The sequence below is a fragment of the Marmota marmota genome, unplaced genomic scaffold, assembly GCF_001458135.2.
Source record: "Marmota marmota marmota unplaced genomic scaffold, marMar, whole genome shotgun sequence".
In the NCBI taxonomy this organism is placed as follows: domain Eukaryota; kingdom Metazoa; phylum Chordata; class Mammalia; order Rodentia; family Sciuridae; genus Marmota; species Marmota marmota.
In genome coordinates this window covers 1,859,266-1,882,098 of record NW_025999949.1, presented here as the reverse complement: position 1 = coordinate 1,882,098, position 22,833 = coordinate 1,859,266, and the positions used below count along the sequence as shown (strand labels likewise).

The following is a 22,833-nucleotide window of genomic DNA, read 5'->3' as shown; positions in this document are numbered from 1 at the left end:
ACTTTGACCTGATAGAGAACTCTCACAAGTGTACATTAATGAGATTATACAATAGGCAGAATAGAGAAGAAAGTTTTAAAAAGTCAAAAAATTTCAGCCTATGGTATTTATATTCCAACCCTTTCCTTTTTCCAAAAAAGATTTTCCAAACAGGTCAATTTCAGGCCAAAGACTTCTAACATGGTGGGAAATGGCTCCTAGAAGCAAGACCTCTAGTAATAGAGCTCAAGATCCAGGAGTTTGTTCAACCATTGTAAGTTCAGTGCAAAATCAATTTTTTTTCCAGCAATGAAACATTCTGAATGCTGGGAGTTTTATCCACATATAACTTCAGTTTAGCTCAAGGGCACCTTATCAGCTATGCTGGTGGCCTACATTTAGATGTAGATTGAATCTACCTTAATGGCACTGTGAGGACCCAGGCATATCCCCTAAAGATTCACCCCTGTGTGCCATCTGAGATGAACCCCTACAACACAGCAGGGGTGTGACACAACTGATGAAGACCTGAGCTGTTTTCTGGATCCTCCTGTGGCATTAGGTTTTACTATACAGCATAATAGAGCATACAGGCTCAACAAAGAATGACGAGGGTGAGAGAACCTGTGTCAAAACACATGCCCTGCGATCATTTGTACTGCACTTAATGTTGGGTAGGTTATTTCATTGGGCTAAATGTTAGTTTTCCCATTTGTAAAATGAGTACAGTAACTAGACTTACTTTTTGAGATTAAATGAGACACTGCATACTACTTAGCATAATGGCTAGCATTTAATAATAGGAAAAAAAATCCTGTTCCTTGCTGTCTAAACAAGGTACAATACTGGATAACTGTTGAAAATTATCTCAATGGGCACTGCCTCTCAACAATGGTTCACATAAACATTCTCCTGCTCACTGTATTAACACTGTTCTGTTCATCCTGGGAGAGTCACAAACAGATGACAAGACATGGGAGGAAGTGTGTGCTTGCCATAACACATGCCCTCTGGTCCTTACAGTTGTAGTTTCTCAAATGTCTTAACCCTACCCAACATAAAAAATACACCTTTATTGAAACACTGTAAACACATGTAAAATGGGAGGGGAGTTTTCCAAAAAGATGACACATACTGATATTTTATATTGTTACTGTATCATAAAATTTATCATTTGAACCATTTTAAAGTATGTGGTTAGTGGCATTAAACACATTAATTTTTGTGCAACCATCATCATCACCCATCTCTAGAACATTTTATTTTCCCAAACTGAAACTCTATACCCCCTTAAATAATCACTCCCCATTCTCCCTGATCTCCAGCCCTAGCAACCACTATTTTACATTCAGTCTCTATAAAATGGACTACTCAGGACCACATGTAAGTGGAATCATATGTCTTTTTTTTTCTATTTTATTAAAAAATTTCATTTGCAATCTGCTAAATTCTCTTATAACCCACTAATGGATTGTATTCTGTAGTTTGAAAATCAACTTCAAATGGGTCCTCAGGTAAAGAGTTCCTTTAAATTTAGCTAGAGAGAAGAAGAGAGAATGCACACACAAGATGTAGAAATATCTCCCAAGATTCTTAGAATAAGCAACATGATACAGAGACATTCTTAGTATTATCAGCCTAGAACTTTAAATGAGACCTGAGGGATACCAAGTACTTCAGGGAATGTGTATCAAAGACTATGTGGCAAAGAACCAAACCCCTGCAGGATTCCTGCGTAGACTTAGGTCATTAACTAAAAGGAAGTAGTCAAGGGCCTCAAGAGTATACTTGGGGAAAAAACTGCCAAGGAAGAAAGGCAGAAATTCATGTTTAGCCCTAGGAAAGAATAAAACTTTTCTGGATATATCCTGGAGTATATTATTGTATGACTAGAAACACAGGTGTCTAAAGCAATTCCAAATGTCAAGATTTATGTCTAAATGGCTTACAACATTCAAATTTTGATTAAAATAGAAAAGTTGCCCCCCAAATTTTGGTGTATATAAAAGAGGATTTGAGTAGCCGAATAGAGGGGAAGCACCTGGAGGCCACAGTCATTTCCTCATAGAAGGTGGAGAGAGAAACTTAGGGACTTAGCAATCATTGATCTCTCTTCCATTGCCTGTATTTGTGAGGGTCAGTGCTTTTAGAAATGAAACCAGTTCCTCCTCCCATACAAAAGATGTGGGTCACTGTCTCAATGATTATGGGAGATAAGTGGACAGTGACTTCTTTTATGGGATCTTAAGAGGGTAGGAGGGGAAAGAAGAAAGTGTACATGTAAATGTGCTTAATGCTACTGAACTCGTTTCCTGCTTTTTGTCACATCCAAAGATGAAAGCACTTCAAAAAACTTACACGATGTTCAATTTTCATCACATAAGGGAAGAACCACACACCCTAAGTCATTTCTCTTTCCAAGATGACTCCCATCATCAATCAGCATTTTTGGGGTGGTGATAGAAAGTCCTTATAAGGCATCTGCTCTCACATGTTTTAAAGTTGTGGGAAGATAGCCATGCAATACAGGCAATACAGGCAATGAAATGCCAAAGACAGATCAACAGAGTGTAACATTATCATCAAGCAACTTATAATCAAGTATAATTGGATATATACATAAAAATTGTGGTTATTACTGTTATATATGGTGTATATCTATAATCTGTGTGATGTTAAGCAGTCAAAATAAGTACTTCTGAAATTGGTTATTTGGAAGTGAACGTAAAGGGGGAAACAAAGGATGTTCTGATTCATCAGAAGACACCTGATAGGAAACCCAGGGAACTGGGCAGCATGGCTCAAAGTCTGACAGCAGGACCGTGACTCCTTCTCCCTTCTATTTTTTCTGAGAGTTAGTCACTGGGTAAGAAACTGTAAATTGCAATTAAGTCCATGTGTACTTGCTGGGCATCTTCTGTTTGCTATCTAGATCTACTTTCTACCCTTCTCCACATTCTTCTCTGTCCTTGGGAAGGACCTTTCTGCACTGCATCAACAAGCTATTTTGTCCTCTTGCTTGTCCTTAGGGTTAATCAGTGGAATGTACCCGCAGATTAGAAGGCAAGAAGGCAGTGAAGTAAGTGTGTACATTTTCCTGGCTCCTTCTCAGCCAGATCTCTGTACATGGCTGTCTTTCTACCAAAAGTAGCTACAAATACCCACTCTGAGAGTTTTGGGTAAGAGCTCTTTCACTTGGCTCTTTTTAGGCCTAAAGTGAGGTAGTTTCCCAGGGTTCCTAGTCACAAGGTACTGTGCCATCCCCTGACCTCTCCATACTTGTAAAAAGAGTCAGTTTGAGCTGCCATCCTGACAGGGACTGACTGGTAAAGGGGGCTTATTGAGGTTCTACAATAGGCAGTAAGTATGACCAAAGACATCCATGATGGAATTAAAGATAAGTAATTAAAATGGATAGCCTCAGGAGGGTTCCAGAGTTTATGTCTCTTGCCCTAGTCTAGTGCACAGGAAATAGAACGGGTGGGTTCCTAGAGATCTATAGTATTGTGGAAACTAAGACTGAAGCACAACATTGACTATACTGCAAATACTACCTCCAAAGAACCAGAAATCGTTATCAACTCCTTGTTTAGTACAGTTAAGCAAACCATTAGTTAAAGATAGTGGAATGGAATGATTGACTCTTTGTCTTCAGCCCTTTGTACTGAAGGTTCCCTGTCATACTTTGAACTCATTGTAGCACCTATTTATTCTTCAAATTCTCAGCTTAGCAATCTGTTTCTCAAGGTCAAATACCATGTTTGTGATGGAGTCAGAACTTAAGCCCAGGTCTTCTAGTTTGGAATTCTGTTATATTTACCTCTATTTACATACATACAGTGAGGCTAGTACCATTGTGGCTGCAGACCTACACTGTTGGACTGTTGGAATGTCATCTCAATCATAGGCAAGAGGCTCTTTTTTTTAAAAAAAAAAAAAAAGAAATTCATTTTAACTTATTTTTTATGAGCATTTTCCAGTACATCCAATAGTCTGATGCACATCTTTCTCAAGCCATTGGAAATATTACTTATGAAAAGACAATCTCTGATCATAAAGTGCCAAGTTTTGGTATACATTTAGATTTTTCATGTGACAGAACATACTGACAGTAACTGAAAAAGCCTCTGTCTGCATGCAATTTTTGCTTTTATTTTTGATTTTTGGTGATGAGAACTAAACCCAGGATCTTGTGTATTCAAAGCATTTCTTCTACCACTGAGCTACTATAACTTAGTCCCTTGATATTTTCTTTCTAGAAATTGGATGAAATTTTTTATCCCTTTTGAAAAATATCTTCAGAATATTTTATTATGTTGCTTTTTAAACTAACTCTTCTAATTCAATTTCTCTAATGTCAATTTTTACCTGAGAATAGATTAACCTAAACAATTTAAAGTGAGATCAATTGAAGGGCTGGGGATGTGGTTCAGAGGTGGACCACTTGCCTATTGAGTATAAAGCCCTGGGCTCCATTCCCAGAACTGGAAAAAAAAAAAAGTAAGGTAAATTGTGAAATATTAGAAAAAATCTAAAATACTGGGCAAGGACAAAAGATATGTGATCAAAAAGTCAAAATCTTGGTGAAAAGCATCCTGGATGTGGTTGTCTATATAAATTTCTGTCTCCTAAAGGTTCTACATTTCAATAGAGCTAAGCTTACCACAAAACTAATTGTTATGAATGTTTCAGATTCAGAGGAATTAACCTTGTCCAAAATGGTTCTTTCAGTGATGAAAAAAAGCATTCTTCCATAATTAAAATCAAGAAATTACTTCTAACTTGATACTATTAATGTAACACAGAGTTTGAAAAATCAATGTAATTATCTATAGCTCTACTTTCTCTGAGATTTCCTCATTTCTGATGAGGTAATTCATATTTAGAAAAAGCAGTCTATCTGTCTGCTAATTCCTCGTAGGATTGGTGTTATTTTTATTGCTGCAATACTTTGGGTAAAAATCAAGATCCTACTTCTCTAATATATTTTCACCAATTGTGTATTACTAGGTAACATACTAGGAAGATAATGACTTTTAAGGAGCTCAGATGACCTTGAAATAGAATATATAGAGTATAAAGCACATCACTATCATAAACATACAAAGTAATAATCAACAAAAAAGACTCAGGTTACAGAGTGAAATGTTAACAGGTTACTCTGGTGTGGTATGATTATAGGAGGTGTTATTTACTTTCCAAATATTCTTCAATTAACATATAATTAATTAAAATAAACACTTTAAAAAGAAAAAGCATTTTTAATTATTTATAATATAAAATAGGAATTAATACAAAATGATGTGCTATGATTATAACATGTGTATACATATGGGCAAAAGAGAAAATAATTGATTTGCAGAGTATTGGAATGGTGAATATTTTTCTCTACATTAGAGTCAGAATGTTGTGTGGGGGGAAACAAATTGTACAAAAGGAATAAAATAATGTTAAATCCAACCCAACTGCAAAATTGGAAGGTAGGACACTGAAAGCAATGAACAGTCTTGCTGTACACACAATACTATATTATTCAAGAAAACTGTTCCAATATTGTAGTTTACTTTTTTGTCTTTTATGAAAGCATGAGCAGAAAAGTTTGGTAGGGTGTGTAAATTAGAAGAGATGCTGTAGAATAGGTTGCTGAAGCCATTTTCTTTACCTTAAGTCAGTCCGTGTGTTATACAGGCAAAAAAATGGAAATGGGTATAATCCAATCCCTATCTACCACTAACCAGATGTCTATTAGGAATGAGGAAGTTCCAGAGACAATGATACAGAATACTTGAATTCTATAGCTCTTGAGATTCACTTTGGTCAAACTGACTTTATAGCTGGACAAAACTTTAGCTCTCTGAACTTGGTTAGTCAAGCTTTCCTAATGTCTGCAGGTCTGTCTTTTAAATTTCTTAAAACCATTCCAGATGGAAATATTTTCAAAATTTACGGTTTAGAAGGACAGAATCCAATTTACTTAAACCTTCCTTTTAATGCCCAGGGTTATCTCTATACATACTGATTACTATGCCATTAAAAGTCTATTGAGGTATATGTGGCTCTTTTTCTCTGTATTTTTGGCTTCAGGATGACTGGATTTATTTTTTTCAGTTTGCTTTTATGTATTTTTTCCTTATATTTAAGGAATAAATTCTTAGGAAGGGTTCACAGGGCTGTATTATTAGTTAAACAGAATTTTTAGTACAGACTGTGAAACATCAGACTTTATCTTTCTTCCTCCTGGTCCTTATCTGTAGTTCAGGCAGGTGCTAAGCAGCTGAGATACAACCAAGTGTCACTAGATAAGAAAAGATAATTTGGAGACTGTTTCCCAGCCTAATTCCACTAATGCTCTTGTCTTTTGTTGAATTACCTTTGGTCATCAACTCCATTTTGGCTGCTATTCAAGACAATTCTCCAAAGATCTGAGGATACCAGTTTCTTCTGGTCATTCACAAGATTGATGTCCGGCAACTGCAGTTCACAAACTTTGCTTTCAGACAGACTAAATTCTCGAAATGCAACAAAAACCTTCTGGAGTTCATCCCAGTATTCCAGACTACAAGGAACCTATGTCAGAGTAAAGAAAATTTTACAAGTTATAAATAGGAACTAAGCTTTTGTATATGTTGAAATGCAAATTAAACATTCATGGAAGTTATGATATTAAGACTTTGAAAGGAGGATAAATTTGTAAAAGACAATGGTGTTTAGAATTTTTTTTCATAGTTATCTCACTCTATTTTTTTTATTTTTAAAAGACCCACAAAAAATAGACAAATTTTTCTGAATGAAAGCAAAATAATGGTGACAAGTCCTACAAGGTGTTAAGTGTACTCTAAAGCCATGAAAATTAAAAGATAAGGCTGGAGTAGCAACATATGAATAAATTAAAAGAATAGAATGAAAAGGTAAGTACAGATGAAATATTAGTATGTAATGAAGATGTTCTTTCAAATAAGCTGGCGACAGATGGAAAATGTGGTTTAGAAACTGTCTAGTCATTTGGTGAAAACAAAATAGTCCCTACATCATTCTTTACACAAAAGTAAATTCCAAAAAGATGACAATGGTAAAGGCTAAAAAAATGAAAGCATAGAGGGAAAAATATCTGTTAGTGTTTTTGTTGTTGTTTTGTTTCTGTGTTTTCTTTTTTTCTTTTGTAATTGGGCAGTATTTCTTTGTATGCAATGAAATGCATGAATGGAGAAAAACTACGATTGATTAAAATAAAATTTAAAAAAGCTTACTGGGATAAGAGGAAATATTTAATGACAGATCAAGGAATATTTGTTCCAATGGCAGAGAGCTCTTATAAATCAATGACAAAGGGATAAGCAAGCATACAGAAGAGAGAAATGCACCTGCTAAGCTCCGTGGTCCTTAACTGTACCAAATATCTATTGTATACATAGCATCCCCCTTGGGCCCTTCTGCATCAACTTGTGGGACTTGGGGAGCAAGAAGGAACCAGTGCAAATATGATGATCATGCTGTGTACTGTGCCAAAAGCAATAAAGATCTTTTTTTCTGACCCAAGAGTCTTCTGTTTTCTGCTAGCATACATGAAATATTAACAAGATAACTTACTAGCTTGCACAAGGTAAAAACCCCAGACCCCAACAGCAATTAGTTCACAGAAGAAATATAACAGCCAGTAGACATGAAAAGGGACTCAATTAATACTCAAAAATACCAATGAAAATAATAGTGTAATATTTTTATTTATTAATTTGGCAGTTTAAGAGGACTAATAGTTTCAATTTTTGTACAGGTATGGGAAAATTCTCCTACACAGTATTTTTGGAGGGCAATTTAGGAATACCTATTAAATGCTTATATTTTTATCTAGGAAGTATATTTCTAAGAATCTGTTTTATAGATTCCAATGCAAGGGTGTGTGTATGCATATATATGTATAAATACATATATTATGTGATTGTACATATTTACATACACAGGAGTAAATATAATATTGTGTGTATTAGAAAATTGGAAACAACTCAAATATCAATGGGGGTTAGTTTTAGATCTACAAAGTGGACTACTATACAACCATTAAAATGAGTAAGGAATATCTCTATATACAAACACAAAAGATACCCAGTATATATTACTATATTTAAGAATATTAATTTTAAAACAAAAACATGGTGTTTGATCCTGTTTATCTTAAAAATAGAGAGAGGGGCTGGGTTTGTAGCTCAGGGGTAGAGTGCTTGCCTAGCATGTGTGTGGCACTGGGTTTGATCCTTAGCACCACATAAAAATAAATAATTAAAACAAAGTACTGTGTCCATCTACAACTAAAAAAAGAGAGGGAGAAACAGATAGAAAGACACTTGTCTCATATGTGCTTCCTTTTAGAAGCATTCCCTAATGACTACCCTGAGCTGATCACTGCCTCTTGTGTCATCTCTATTCCTAGTCCACTCTATCACAGAGCTCCTTATACTCTGCAATTCCTGACTTACATGTTTGTCTCTTTTACTAGACTCTGAGACTCTTGAGGGTAAAAAGTCCATATTACTTTAAAATATGTTGTGAGCACTTAACACAGTTTGGAAAACATAATATCTCAAAAAAGTTTCCTGAGTGAACAGATTTCTCCTTAACCTTTTTGTCCTAAATAACCGATCTGCCCCCTCCTACCCTGGTAGTGCCAGGTATCAAACCCAGAACCTCATGCATGCTAGGCAAATGCTCCAATACAGAGATATATCCTCAGATCCTCTTGATACTTAATCTTTCAGTGGCAATATATTTACTTCCGCTTACAATGAAGTTTCTTTTCTTTAAAAAGTGAGTGAGCATTCATATATGAAGAGATGCTAGATGGAAGAAGGGAGAACAAAACAAATATATGTAAGAGACTAACAGTACAGTAAAATAAATGCACATGTTTTGGATTTTGATAAATAACATACTCATAGTATTCTGTATTTAGCTATCATTTCTTGAAATTCTCCTTCTTGCTATCCATGGCATAATTTTCTCTTTCTCTCTCTGGGTAATTATTCCTATATTCTCTCTCAATCTAAAATCCCTGTACACTCTAGTTTCTCACTGTCTAATGTCTAAATCCTTCCCATTTATCAAGGACTAAATTAGATGCTACCTTTCTCTGGGTGTTTTTACCTCTTCAGATGGAAAAACTCTCCCCTTTCTCAATGCCAAAATTTAAAAATAGGAATCTGTTTCGTAGTTCTTATCACTATATACCTCAAATTACACTTATTTCTATACAAGGTATCTTCCCTGGTAGATATATTCCTTGAGGGAATGATTTCCATTTGGCTAAACTTTGGATTTTTATAGCACATGGGATAGCACATACAACAACTGTTCAAAAAGAGTTACTGAATGAATAATTCATAAATGAATATATACAAACTCAGCCCATTTTTGGCACATTACAGAATCTCTACAAAGTACAAAAGTGAAAACATGAACTTTGCAGTCAGACTTACTGGGATTCAAATCCTATCTCCATTTATAAGTTCTTGAGCAAATTAATTTTTCTAACATCAGTTCCTATCTCTCTTTAAAAAAAGGATTTTAATAGACCTACTCTCTATAAATACATATATTATATATCTTGTGTGTTTGTACATATTTACTGTACATAGGAGTTTTTGCAAAATTAAAACTGCCAGGTTAGAAAAATTACTGCACACAGTAATTTTTGCAAAAATTAAAGACCTTAAGAAATATTATCTATTATTTATCTTCCTCATGCTTGAAGAATTCTCCTGAAGGAAGCTTTATGTTATGTTGTAACTAAAATCAGGTGAGTCATAAGAGTCTTGCTTATTGTTTCCTAACAATAGGTTGTCTGAAAAAAACAAACCTCAAACTTAAATGTTTGGAAATATTATAACCGTAGGTTCCATATGATTTTCTGCTGCATGCCTGTCAAACTAGCCTTCTACGCATACTATAATTATAACGTAAAAAATTTCATTGCTTAACTTTTCTTTAGATTTCTAGTGATCCTGCTCTTTGTTTTAAGAGACTTCTAACCAAGGATGGAAGAGATGTGGGAAGTGAGGTATGAACCTCTAATTGGCAATATAAGAATCTCAGTGGTGGGGCTGTGGCTGTGGCTCAGTGGTAGCGCACTTGCCTGGCATGTGTGAGGCACTGGGTTCAATTCTCAGCACCACATATAAATACTTAAATAAAATAAAGGTCTATCAACAACTAAAAAAATACTTTAAAAAAAGAATCTCAGTAGAAGAAGTAAATGAGTTTAGAAAAAGTAACTAATAACTAATGATTTTTCTGTAATACTGATAATGGAATGGAATGTTCAACATAATCTTTTTGTGGACAGATTACAGAGGAAAAAAGAGTTTGACCCTGGCATTGACTCCAGAAGTTCTGTATTAGAATTAATATACAATAGCTAGTGAAAAGTTGCGGTCATACTGTAAAGCAGAGTAGGACCTTAAGGAAAAAGTACTATTAACTTCTGATGGTGTTGGAATTAGTCTATGACATAGGAAAATTCACACTGGAAAGTGTTATGGGAAGCCAATGAACATGGACAGTACCAACACAAGTTGGGGAAGGAGGAACTGTGGGAGCTCAAAAATGTGCAGGAAAGCTAAAGAAAAACTTTATTTAGTTCACAACTTGTATAAGGCTGACCCTATGGTTATACACTACAGTTGGACAACTCTGAAATTTCAGAAAACAATAGAAAACTAGTACAGAAATATATCCCAATACATATTAGTGTTTGTCAGGATTTTCCTTTTTGCACCCTATTTTCATTGGTTAATAAAGGGTATTAATAAATTTGCTCCAAATGAAATCCCTATTAAAAACAAATTTATACCTGAAAGTACATTTACAAGTCACACAGTTACCCTTTTTTATCCTATCATAAGAATATATACTATCTTCGGCATTTAAAAACAAATGCTAAAAACAAGTATAACAAGCATTTTAAAGGTAATTTTATTCAATCATCCATTCAAATATATATATGAGAGAGTGCCATAAATTTATAAAATTAAATAATATAGGTGATAATATTCACATTACCTTATTTTTCCATCTACAATAAAAAAAAAAACAACAAACCTCACTGGTATTCTACAAGAGATAACATTCTGGTCTGCCACTTAAATCACTGCTCTATGACTTTGGGCAACCTATTTAATGACCTAAGCCACACTTCTCTTACTTGTAAAATGAGGGTAATAAAACTTACATTTTAAAAAGTATAATTAAGGAGGACTTTAAATCTTTAGGTCTATTGTATGCCTTTAAGGGTTTTAAATAAAGAGGTGATATAGTTAAATTTACATTTTTCAAAGATTCAGAATATTGTAGAGAATGGATTTTAAAAGGTTAAGTATGGATGCAATAAGACCAATTCGGAGCTCTGAGCTAGAAATGGTAATAGCTTAGAGTATGGCTGGTGGCACTGAAGATTCTTGGGATATAAAATTAGTAAGTCTAGTTGATTGATCAGATATGAGAAGTGAGAGGAAATTATCAAGGATGCCTCCCAAATTGCAGGCATGAGCAATGATGTGGACACTGATATCATTTCTGAAATGGGTAAAAGTCTGATTTGTTTCTCTAGGGAGTAGGTTTGTGGTATATGTGGGGTAAAGATGAGTTCATCTTTGGACAAGCTGAGTTGGAGGCACCAATCAGCCTTTCTAATGGAAACACTGAGTAAGAAGTTGGCTATTCTGGAGAATAGCCAGAGGGAGTTAACTGTGCTGATACACAGCTAGAGGGTGGGATCATCCAGCCTTTGCCTCTTGTCAGTGGGGCACAATGGAAAGGACAGGCATTGAGTTTAGGGTATTTATTTGCAGGACAATGTTTTATATGATGAGTTAAGAATATAAGCTCATTAAAAGATGATATGAAAACAGCAAGTTAATGGATAGGGAGAAATCAGGGAACGATACATAGGTTTACATATAGTTTAAAGAACAACTATAGTGGAAATCGTTAAGCAGGCAGTTGGCTATGACAGACTGTTATGGATGATGCAACAAATGATTTAGGAGGCAGAAAAACACTAGATGATGACAAGATCCAGGGTTTGCATGTGGGAGTGAATAGGAATGGAGGAGATCATTGAGAGATGAGAGCAAGGCAGGGTTTGTGCTGGGTCACTAACATGGATGCTGCTGGCAGTGAGATGAAGGATGGAAGCTGTGGGTCAAGGACTTTAAAGAATGAGAACCAGTGTTCTAAAAGTCAGTGGAAGGCAACAATGAAGAAGGGTGAGGATGGTATGGTTAGGCAGGACAAGTCATAAAGAAACAGGGATTTGACAGTAGGGTAGAGAGTCAAGGCAAAGTGGCACCAGTGAGCAGAGAGAACACCTTTATGTGTTAAAGAAAAGGGATGTGAGAAAATAAACAGCTCCCACACTTCATATTGCTGTGAATAGGGTCACGGGAGACACACAATTTTATTTAAGGTACTAAAGCAGAAGAAATGCTTGAAGAAGAGGAGGCTGGGGTTTAGGGAGCTCAATAACCTTAGAGTAGGTGTTCCAGAGGGCTCCATGGAAGGGTATGGAAGGTAGAAGAAGAGGGAGGTTGGTACGACTGGAAAAGAAAGGCATTCAAATAAGTATCTAAATAAGAAGGGACACATTTTATAGTTTGGGTGCTGACTAGGAAAGTAGGAAGTGTTGGAACTGCATTCTGATTTATGAGGTGGAGGGGCAGTGGTGTGGAGGGGCAGAAGTAGCCTACTGCTACTTCTTTAAGCCTGGCTTCAATGCCATGTATTCTCAGACCAGTATCTTAAAGAACTATTTCTCCAATAAATTCATGGTACAAGGTCTAGTATATAGTATATTTTTAATAAATACCATTTAAATCAATCAATATGAGCTGAGGATGTAGTTTGGGGGTAGAACACTTGCACTGAATGGAGGAGGCCCTGGGTTCACTCCCCAGCAGTGCTCCCACCCCCCCTNNNNAGTGCTCCCACCCCCCCTCCCAAAATAATAATAATGAATGAATTAAGATGGTTGCTGAAAAGATAACAATGTCACCTTATTTTATTCTAAAAAAGGTCTTTTATATATTTACTTGTTCATTCGCCCAAGTTATTTTGCTGTCACATTCATTGTTAACAAATGTTTAGTGTCCTAATTTTCTTTTGTCTTTCTGTTACAAGTTGACATTGCTCAGATAATCTCTAGGTTAGTAGTGACATAATTAAACTAAAAATCTAATGTGGTCATATTATGCTTACAGCTTCATATGGTAGCAATTAATTTTTCACAAAGAAAATTCTGGGCTCTATTTTGTGTGATCTATTTAAAATAACTTTATTATGTGCTTTTAGGTTTGAAAGAGATGATAGGAATGATCTTTAGTTACATATCTATAACTGAGGATTTATTACTAATGCCTGTACTGAATAACTTGAAGGAAAGATGACTATTCCAAGAAAGTTTGGTTGCCAAAAAATAGTTTAAAAAGCCTGAATATCTAGTACTGAGTCATGGGAAGTGGGAACAAGTAAATTGGTTTCACTGGAAAACATTCCACATGTAACACATGGTACATTTCAAATGACTGTCAAGATTATATATTTTTTTTATTACATTTTGTTTTCCTATCCATTATTTGACAGGGCCTAAAAAATTAGCCAGCCATACATAATAAACTGTACTCTAAGCATATGTGGTCTTTGCATATGAATATATTTTAGGTTGTATATCTGCCAGTTGGTAAGAGCACATCTATTTTTGCATTTAAAATGTTATTCCACAATTTGTTTCCATTTGATGGCTAATTTGGGAGGATTTGCATGTGTGTTGGCCATTTGAAAATATTTTTGGTACAAAGGATATTTTGGCACTTAATTTGTTTTTATTACTTAGTAGTACTGCCAAGGCTATTAGCAGGGTTACAACTGGCCATCTGTCCTCATGGATGAACAGCTCTAATTTCTTTATGCAGGGGCTGCTGAAGTGAGGCGATTATCTCCTTCCCATTCAATCCCACTAAACCACCTAGGAAAATGATACAGAGAAAGTATCTTTCTTGTTGACATGTCCATAATAAAGAGATGATGGATACAGAGGAGAGATCTAACAACTGCTTCATTCTTTCAGTCTGCTTCATTCGCCCTTCCTTGGTCTTATGACCACACAAGTTAGCTGCCCATGTAGAGTTTATGAATATGAAGGCAGGCTTTCCTTTCTGGACTCAAGTTATTGAAGTTTGGCTGCAGGAGAAGTTAGTACCTTCATAATCCCTCCCATATTTCTAGATTTTGCAAAATGCCAAGTCAATAGGTGATTATAACAGAGGAAAGCACAGCTTCCATCACTGTCTGCACTTCTAGGAGTAACAACAATAGCAATAATCATGGCAGCTGGAAAAGGAGAAGACACTATCTTTTGAACAGCCCTTTACACTTTACAAAGATTTTTCTTATATATTATCTTAGGAAAATATTATTTCCACTTTCAGATAAGTTAACTGTGGCTCAGATAAGTTAGGTAATCTGCTCAGAATTATACATTTAGTAAGTTACACGTCTTTGGTTGTAAATACTGTTCTTCAATTATCTCTAGATTAAAGAAAATAGATGCAGGTGTGTTATTTATAATTTCCAGTTTTGGTTTCTTTAAAGTGGATTCTTAGAAAGCAAATGATATAGACTACATTTTGATTTTTGATATTTATCTCAAGTGATTCATAGTTACTTTAATCTGGAAAGCTTTTTCCTCATTAAAAGTATTTGTCTTTCAGCACTTGTGTCATCTCATTGTCTTCTGGCCTCTATGGTTTTTGAGGAGAAATCAGCTGTAAATTTTATTGCTCTCCCTCATATGTAATGAGTTACTTCTCTATTATTGCTTTCAAGTTTCTTTGTCTAGGTGTGTTTATTCTATTTGGAGGTCACTGGGTTTCTTAGTTTTATGTCTCATTAAATTTAGATGAAAGTGTTCAGTCAATATTTGTTCAAATATTCTTTATTCTCCCATTCTCTCTTCTTTTGGAACTCCAGTTATGCATATATTGGTACACTTAATGGTATACCACAGGTCTCTGATACTCTGTTCATTTCTCTTCATTCTTTTTTTCTTTTTGTTCTTCAGAATAATTTCAACTGACTCATTTTCTGATTTTTTCTTTTATCTGCTCAAATCTCCTGTTTAGTTTCCAAGTGAATTTCTATTTTGGTTATTATGCTTTTCAACTCTGGAATTTCTACTTGTTTTTTAAAATTATTATAGGTTAGGCATACTTAACCTGAAAATCCAAAGCGCTCTAAAATATAAAACTTTTCGAGTGCTGACCTACTGTGGAAAATTCCACATGTAACTTCATGATGGGTTGTAGTCAAAACAGAAGCAAACACAGTGCACAAAATTATGAAAGATATTGTACACTTCTCATTACATGTATGTAAATATTTTTTTAAAAAGTCTGACATCCAAAACATTTTGGATAAGGGATATTGAGCTTGTACTTCTCTATACTGATAGTCTCTATTTGGTCAGACCACATTCCAATATCCCCCTACAGACAGCTTTCTTTAGTTCTTTGAACACATTTAACATAGCTGATTTAAAATGTTTGTTTAGCAAGTCAAACATCCGGGCTTCCTCAGGAACAGTTTCTATTGCTTGTTTTATTTCTCTACATGGGCCACATTTCCTTATTTCTTTGTATCACTCATAAGTTGTTTTTGTTGGAAATTTGATATTTTAAATTATGTAAAATTTTATGATATTAACTATGCTTAATATAAACCTTGTTTATAACTTGTTTATAAACAATGAAAATTATAAAAATCAGATTTTGATCCTTCCCCAGGGTTTATCATCATTGCCATTTGGTTTAGTTGTTGTTTGTTGATATTTATGAACTAATTTTGTAAGGTCTGATATTTATTGTTGCTATGATATTGATGTTGTTTGTCCCTGTGAAGGGTCACATAATGGGAGCTTGGTCTCCACTGTGACAACATAGGAATTGGTAAATCTTTGAGGGGTTAGGCCTAGAGGTAGATCCTTAGGTCACTGGGGCAAGCCCTCAAAAGGGATAAAATTCTCCCTTGTGGTACACTAGTTAGTTTTCTCAAGACAAATTTTATAAATGCCTGAGCCTGGTCTCTCCCATATTGAGATGTGATCTCCTGCTCCCATGCATACTCCTTCCATTGCCATCCACCATGATGTGATGAGACGAGAGGCCCTTAATCTGAACTGAGCCAACGCTAGTGCCATGCCCTTGAAACTACAAAATCATGAACTAAATAAACCTCTTTTCTTCATAAGTGTTCCAACTTAGGTATTTGTTATAGTAATGCAAAACTGACAAATAGGTTGTATAGCCAGTGAAGTCTTCACTTCATGAGCTTAGTGGTCACTTAATGGTTAGACAGAGACCTCCTTAAAGACCTGAAACTAAAAAACCTCCAATTATTTGCTGTAGGACCCTTTGAAGATATTTGGGCATATATTCAACTCTGCCTTAGACTTCATTTCCTGCCTGAACAGTCTTAAGGACAGACTAAAGATAGAGTGTAAGCCATTTTCAGGGCTTTCTTGAGCATGCACAGAGCCCTGAATATTTACATAGTCTTGTGAATGAACATATCCATCTAATTTTTCAGAAATGGATTAGAGCTTTTCAAAGCCCTTGTGGACATCTCATTACCCAGCTTTTCCTTTTAAACTTTCTGGTTAGACTATTGTTTACCCCAGCTGTTTTCTACTGCCTCAAGAAATTTTAAAATCAATTAATTTCCTCTAATTGTTTTTTACATATCCCCCAGGGGCTGGGGTATGTGTAATTTTTGTAATGTAAAGCTTCTAGTAGGTAACCTTTTAAAGTAATTGTGAAACACTTATTTTGACCATAAAGTTACATTTTATTTTACTAGCAAAGTAAAAGTATGTATATTGTACTTTAATAATGTCAAGGTGGTAGTAAGACCAAATATATTCCCTAATGGAGTTCTAACAATGTTAGAGAAGTAGATAGGTGAAAGAGTTTTTAATTGATGATGGAGGAGAGTAAGTGAATAGCTGAAAAATAGAAAGTAAGATCTGAGCATGAATTAGACATTTCTAATGAATGAAAGAGATGGGGCAAATATGTACAAATAGGGATGAGTGAAGAGCAATATATAGGCCATAACCTTAAAAAAAACAGTTTATGCAATAATTAGGGTTTTTAGTTACGAATGTATTAGGGTTTAAATGTCCTTTTAAACAAACAAAGCTTTTAAAACTTTCAAATCAGTTATTTACATTTATCAACAGGAGACAGATAGTTTCCATTTATTCTATATAATGAGTATCTGTCTGGAAACTGAGTGAAGATATTTTCTAGTAGTTAATAATCAAAAATAACATTCTGATCATAGAACCTAATTTTTGTTTCTACTTCACTGTAAAAGTCTAACATTTAATAATGAGATCAAATGTTTGAGATCAAATGAGATATAAATGTTTGCAGTCTCCAGTGTTTCTGCTTATATTTCTTTTTGTATGTATCTGCAAATTAGTTGATTTTGAATTAGAAAAACAAAAGCTTCTATACATCTTCAACTAATAGAAGTCACACCAAAAACAAAACAAAAAAACCTTATAACATTGGAACCAGTTGAGAAACCACAAGTATTCAAATGCAGGAAATCATGATTTTATAACATTTTAATGTGATCTGCTCTTGGGAAACAAAGTTAACCAAACTCTATTTCTGTACAGGAAATATTTCAGTGTACAGTTGTAATACATTGTGGTGAAGGGTACAGCTGCAGATTTTTCACCTGTAATGCCCCACTGGTATTGTGGCTTACTACATTGCATCAAGACTGCCTTCCTGTCCGGAAAACCCTCTAAGTACAAACAAGCCTCTAACTCCAGATTTTATTTTCCCTTGGTATCAGAATATGGTAATTTAAGAGCCCTGAGAAATACTTCTCAGCCTTTAAAAGGAAATGTGTAACATTTTTTTATTAGGATCTATGTTTGGGTTGGTTTTTAAAAAAACTTAACATATGACCCAGTTATCTTATCAATTGATCAAGCTACCAGGTTTCAAGCAAATGCAGGTGTGTCATATGACATCCTTCAAGATTATATTTTTCTTTAAAGATAAATAATAAAAATATATCAAGACTTTCTGACTCAAAACTGCCTCAGAACAGGGCAACTTTACTATGTCAGGGTTTATTTTAACGAGACTGTAAACCCTAAATTCATACTGTGCATTGGTCTCATCCCAACTATTTAGGTATTTTACTCATTTATATCAAACGCAGTTAAATGTGCATGATATACTTTAAAAATCTACAAATAACTTGTTAACTTGTAAATGTGTGAAAGAGACTTTTCAATTATACTTTATTGAATAGATTTGTATGTGTATCACATATCATACACACATAAATGTATAAGAATGTGCTTTAAGAGAGGGGGCATAGGGTAATTAATGATAGTGGAATGTGATGATCATTACTATCCAAACACACAAATAGGTGTGAATATACTATGTATACAACCAGAGATATGAAAAATTGTGCTCTATATATGTAATAAGAAGTGTAATGTGTTCTACTGTCATATATAAATAAAAAATTTTTTACGTAAAAAAGAATGTGTTTTAGTCTATTGATCATACTTAATTACTTATAAAATATTTATAAAATATTTCCATGGTAAAGACAAGATAGGAATATAATGGTCAGCAAGACAGACACACATAATTCTTGACTTCATAGAACTTATAAAGTAGTAGTAAATAAATAGTCAAGGACCTGGAGTTGCCAGCACTGATTTTAAGTGTTTTTTTTTTTTTTTTTTAGTTTTATTGACTTCATTTTTTAAATACATGACAGCGGAATGCATTAAAATTCTTATTACACATATAGAGTACAATTTTTCATATCTTTGTATATAGAGTATGTTCATGCCAATTCATGACTTTATACATGTACTTTTTTTTGTTTGCATTACAATTCTTATTACACATATATACCACAACTTTATATCTCTGTTTGTATATTAAGTATGTTGACACCTAATTCGAGTCTTCATACATGTATTTTGGATAATGATGTCCATCACATTCCACTGACCTTGCTAATCCCCTGCCCCCTCCCTTTCCCTCCTACCCCTCTTCCCTATCTAGAATTCATCTATTCCTCCCATGCTCCCCCTCCCTACCCCACTATGAGTCAGCCTCCTTATATCAGAGAAAACATTTGGCATTTGTTTTTTTGGGATTGGCTAACTTCACTTAGCATTATCTTCTCCAACGCCATCCATTTACATGCAAATGCCATGATTTTATTCTCTTTTAATGCTAAGTAAAATTCCATTGTATATATATACCACTTTTTAAAAAAATCTATTCATCCACTGAAGGGCATCTATATTTTTAAAAATATGCTTTTCTCAGAAATGTACTTATTTTATACTTTTCTGATACATATGAATCTGTCTTTTTAGTCTGATAGTCTAAATCAATGTGATTTAACTATTTATCAGGGGCAGAGATCATAATCTCATAAGTCCATATTAATGCTCTTTCTTTTTACTAGATCTTCTACAGAGCTGCTGGTAAGTATGCAAGACAGACTCATGAGATTTTAACTCTGATGGAGGTACTAATGGGAAGAAAAATTATTAGTAGACATATAACAGGAAGAAGGAGAAAGAAAAAGTATGCAAGAAAAAACAGGGGGGACTGTATAATCAACTTCTGAGTAAGGAGCAGAATAGTGTAGTTTTAAAAACAGTAACCTTGTTTGGCCTCTGGTATTCTGGGAAAGTATCATAGGAAAATAAATCTTAGAATGATCAAAGTGGAATTATGTGCAATTTTCTATAGAATTAAGTCCCAAACCTGGCCCTCTTTCCCCAGACGACTCTTCTATTTTAATATTACATATGCCTTTGCCATCATCAGCTTGTTTCCATCAGTGTTTCTTGAAATCTCATATTATCTTTCAAACCTACTCTCTACACTACTTCTCAGAAAAACAAACCACCCAAATAACCCTTTCTTTTTTGGGGGGCGGGGGTACTGGGATTGAACTCAGGGGTACTCAACCACTGAGCTACATCCCCATCCCTATTTTGTTTTTTTTTTTTTAGAGACAGACTCTTATTGATTTGCTTAGTTCCTCGCCATTGCTGAGGCTGGCTTTGAACTCTATCCTCCCCCAAGCTGCTGGGATTATAGGTGTGTGCCATCATGCCCAGCACAACCCTTTCTTATTCATCCAAATTAAAAGTTCTTCTGAATTTCCATAACAGACATACATGGTGCTTACAGTACTTAGTAACACTATCTTATTATCTGGGCATATCTGTACACACGGAGCTCCAGTCTGTGGATCTCCATAATTATCTGCCTCTCATCAACTGTACCCTGTGCAGAATGAGAACAATTCTCAGAGGCTATGTCTTAACTTCTTATCAGAAATATTGCATAGTTTTCTTTGTCATTATTCTACTCATTTAATAGGCTTCAGAGGCACCAAACAACTAATGATAACAGCACATAAAGTCCAGACTATAAAGAAGATACATACAGTAAGGAGGAGAATAGTGTAGTTTTACTTTAACCATGATGTTTTAGGAGACAGTATTAATACATTAAGCTAACCTTATTTTATTTCATCTTAAGCTTCCACTTAGTCATGGTCAACACCTACCAAGTAAATGTTAGGTGCTAGAAATCAAAGATAAATACCATACAAAGTCTGTTTTGAAGAAGCCCAAAGTCAGAATGGCAGCTATTATGAATACCAACAATAAATGTTGGCGAGGATGTGGGGAAAAAGTTACACCCATACACTGCTGGTGGGACTGCAAATTGGTGCAGCCAATATGGAAAGCAGTATGGAGATTTCTCAGAAAATTGGGAATGGAACCACCATTTGACCCAGCTATCCCTCTCCTTAGTCTATACCACCCAAAGGACTTAAAAACAGTATACTATAAGGACACAGCAACATCAATGTTTATAGCAGCACAATTCACAATACTTAAATTGTGGAACCAACCTAGGTGCCCTTCAGTAGATGAATGGATAAAAAAAATGTGGCATATACACACAATAGAATTTTACTCAGCATTCAAAGAGAATGAAATCATGGCATTTGCAGGTTAATGGATGGAGTTAGAGAAGATAATGCTAAGTGAAGTTAGTCAATCCCAAAAAACCAAATGCCAAATGTTTTCTCTGAGGAGGCTGACTCATAGTGGGGTAGGGAGGGGGAGTATGGGAAGAATGGACAGACTCTAGATAGGGCCGAGAGGTGGGAGGATAAAGAAGGGGGCATGGGGTTAGAAATGATGGTGGAATGTGATGGACATTATTATCCAAAGTACATGTATGAAGACACAAATTGGTGTGAATATACTTTATATACAACCAGAGTTTTGAAAAATTGTGCTCTATATGTGTAATAAGAATTATAGTGTATTCTGCTGTCATATATAAATAAAAAATTAATAAAAAAAGAAGCCCAAAGTAAATGTAAATCAGTGATGAGTGTTCAAAGGGAGGGCAATATTCCTAGTCAGATGAGAAATTGAGGATATTATAGAAAACTTTCTGGATGAAAAGTGAAGAAATGAATATGTAAAAATAACATAAATTCACACATATATAAGATGCATTTGATCTTTTTAAGGATCAACTTAAGGCCTTTCCTACCTTAGAAATATTTCATCATGAATGAATACAAAATATATTTCATTTAAACTAAATGTGAGTTGTTAATTTAAAACATCCATAAAAATAATTGACAAAAGATGACAATGTGGGCTGGGGATGTAGCTCAACACCAGAGCAGTTGCTTAGTACACACAAAGCCCTGAGTTCAACTTTCAACACAGCAAAAAATAAAACCATACACAAAAACAAAAAGACCAAAATGATAATGTAATTGGCACAAACCATTATGTACTCTCTTTAAAAATGGATAAGATGGGGACTGGGGTTGTGGCTCAGTGGTAGAACGCTTGCTTTGCACGCGTGAGGCACTGGATTTGATCCTCAGCACCACATAAAAATAAATAAAGGTATGGTGTCCATCTACAACTAAAAAAAAAAAAATGGATACGATGTACTTCAATGTAAACCCCCAAATGAAAAAATATTGTTTTTTTGTTATTATTGTGTATGTTAAATTTTGTTCATAACATATAAAGCCATATGAAATTCTGAAAAATACTTTTTCAAATATGATAAAGTACATATGAGCAAAGTGTACAGTTTTTTTAAAAAAATCATATTTATCAGTGACCACCTTAATACTGCAGCCCCAAAGTGGAATGCCAAAGGAAAAAAAAAGTAGTCAGGCACATATATGATATATTGCATTATAAAGACATGAATGTCTTTGATATTGTCATGATTCTTTTCCTATTGTCTGTCATGTTACATTTGACTGAAATAATGACTTATAGTAGTATAGTGTGAATTACTTTTAACCTTAAACTTCCTTGACCTACCAAAAGAGTAGCCATACAGTGATAGAAAACATATCTGCTTACAAACCAACTGAACATACCAAACCACAGCTTGTCCTCTTAGTTTGTTTTCGGGTTTCAGGTAGCTAAGGGAACAAAGAATGCTCTCATACATATGGATAATTCTCTAAGTCTTGCAAAATCATCTCTTAGAAAAATCTAAGAGGAGGCAAATTTCCTGGACGGGAATGACTAGCTATTTCTTCATGAATTTGCAGATAGAATTTCTGGCTGTACTGACCACCATTATTTGGTGGTGACCTATGTCCTATTAAATGGATCATCATGTAGAAAGAATGTAATGTGGAAAAGATGAGTTTTAGGAATGCGTTTTAGACAATTTAGTT

General features: G+C 34.7%; 1 protein-coding gene across 9 annotated transcripts in view; it reads right to left on the bottom strand.

Moving 5' to 3' along the window:
* Positions 1-22,833, bottom strand: part of Vps13b (vacuolar protein sorting 13 homolog B) — a 734,817-nt gene that overhangs the window by 96,937 nt on the left and 615,047 nt on the right. For all 9 annotated transcript variants that reach the window (XM_048801898.1, XM_048801903.1, XM_048801897.1 and 6 more), the window contains one exon: positions 6,350-6,546. In XM_048801898.1, coding sequence (XP_048657855.1) covers positions 6,350-6,546 — 197 coding nt within the window. The remainder of the gene's footprint in view (positions 1-6,349; positions 6,547-22,833) is intronic.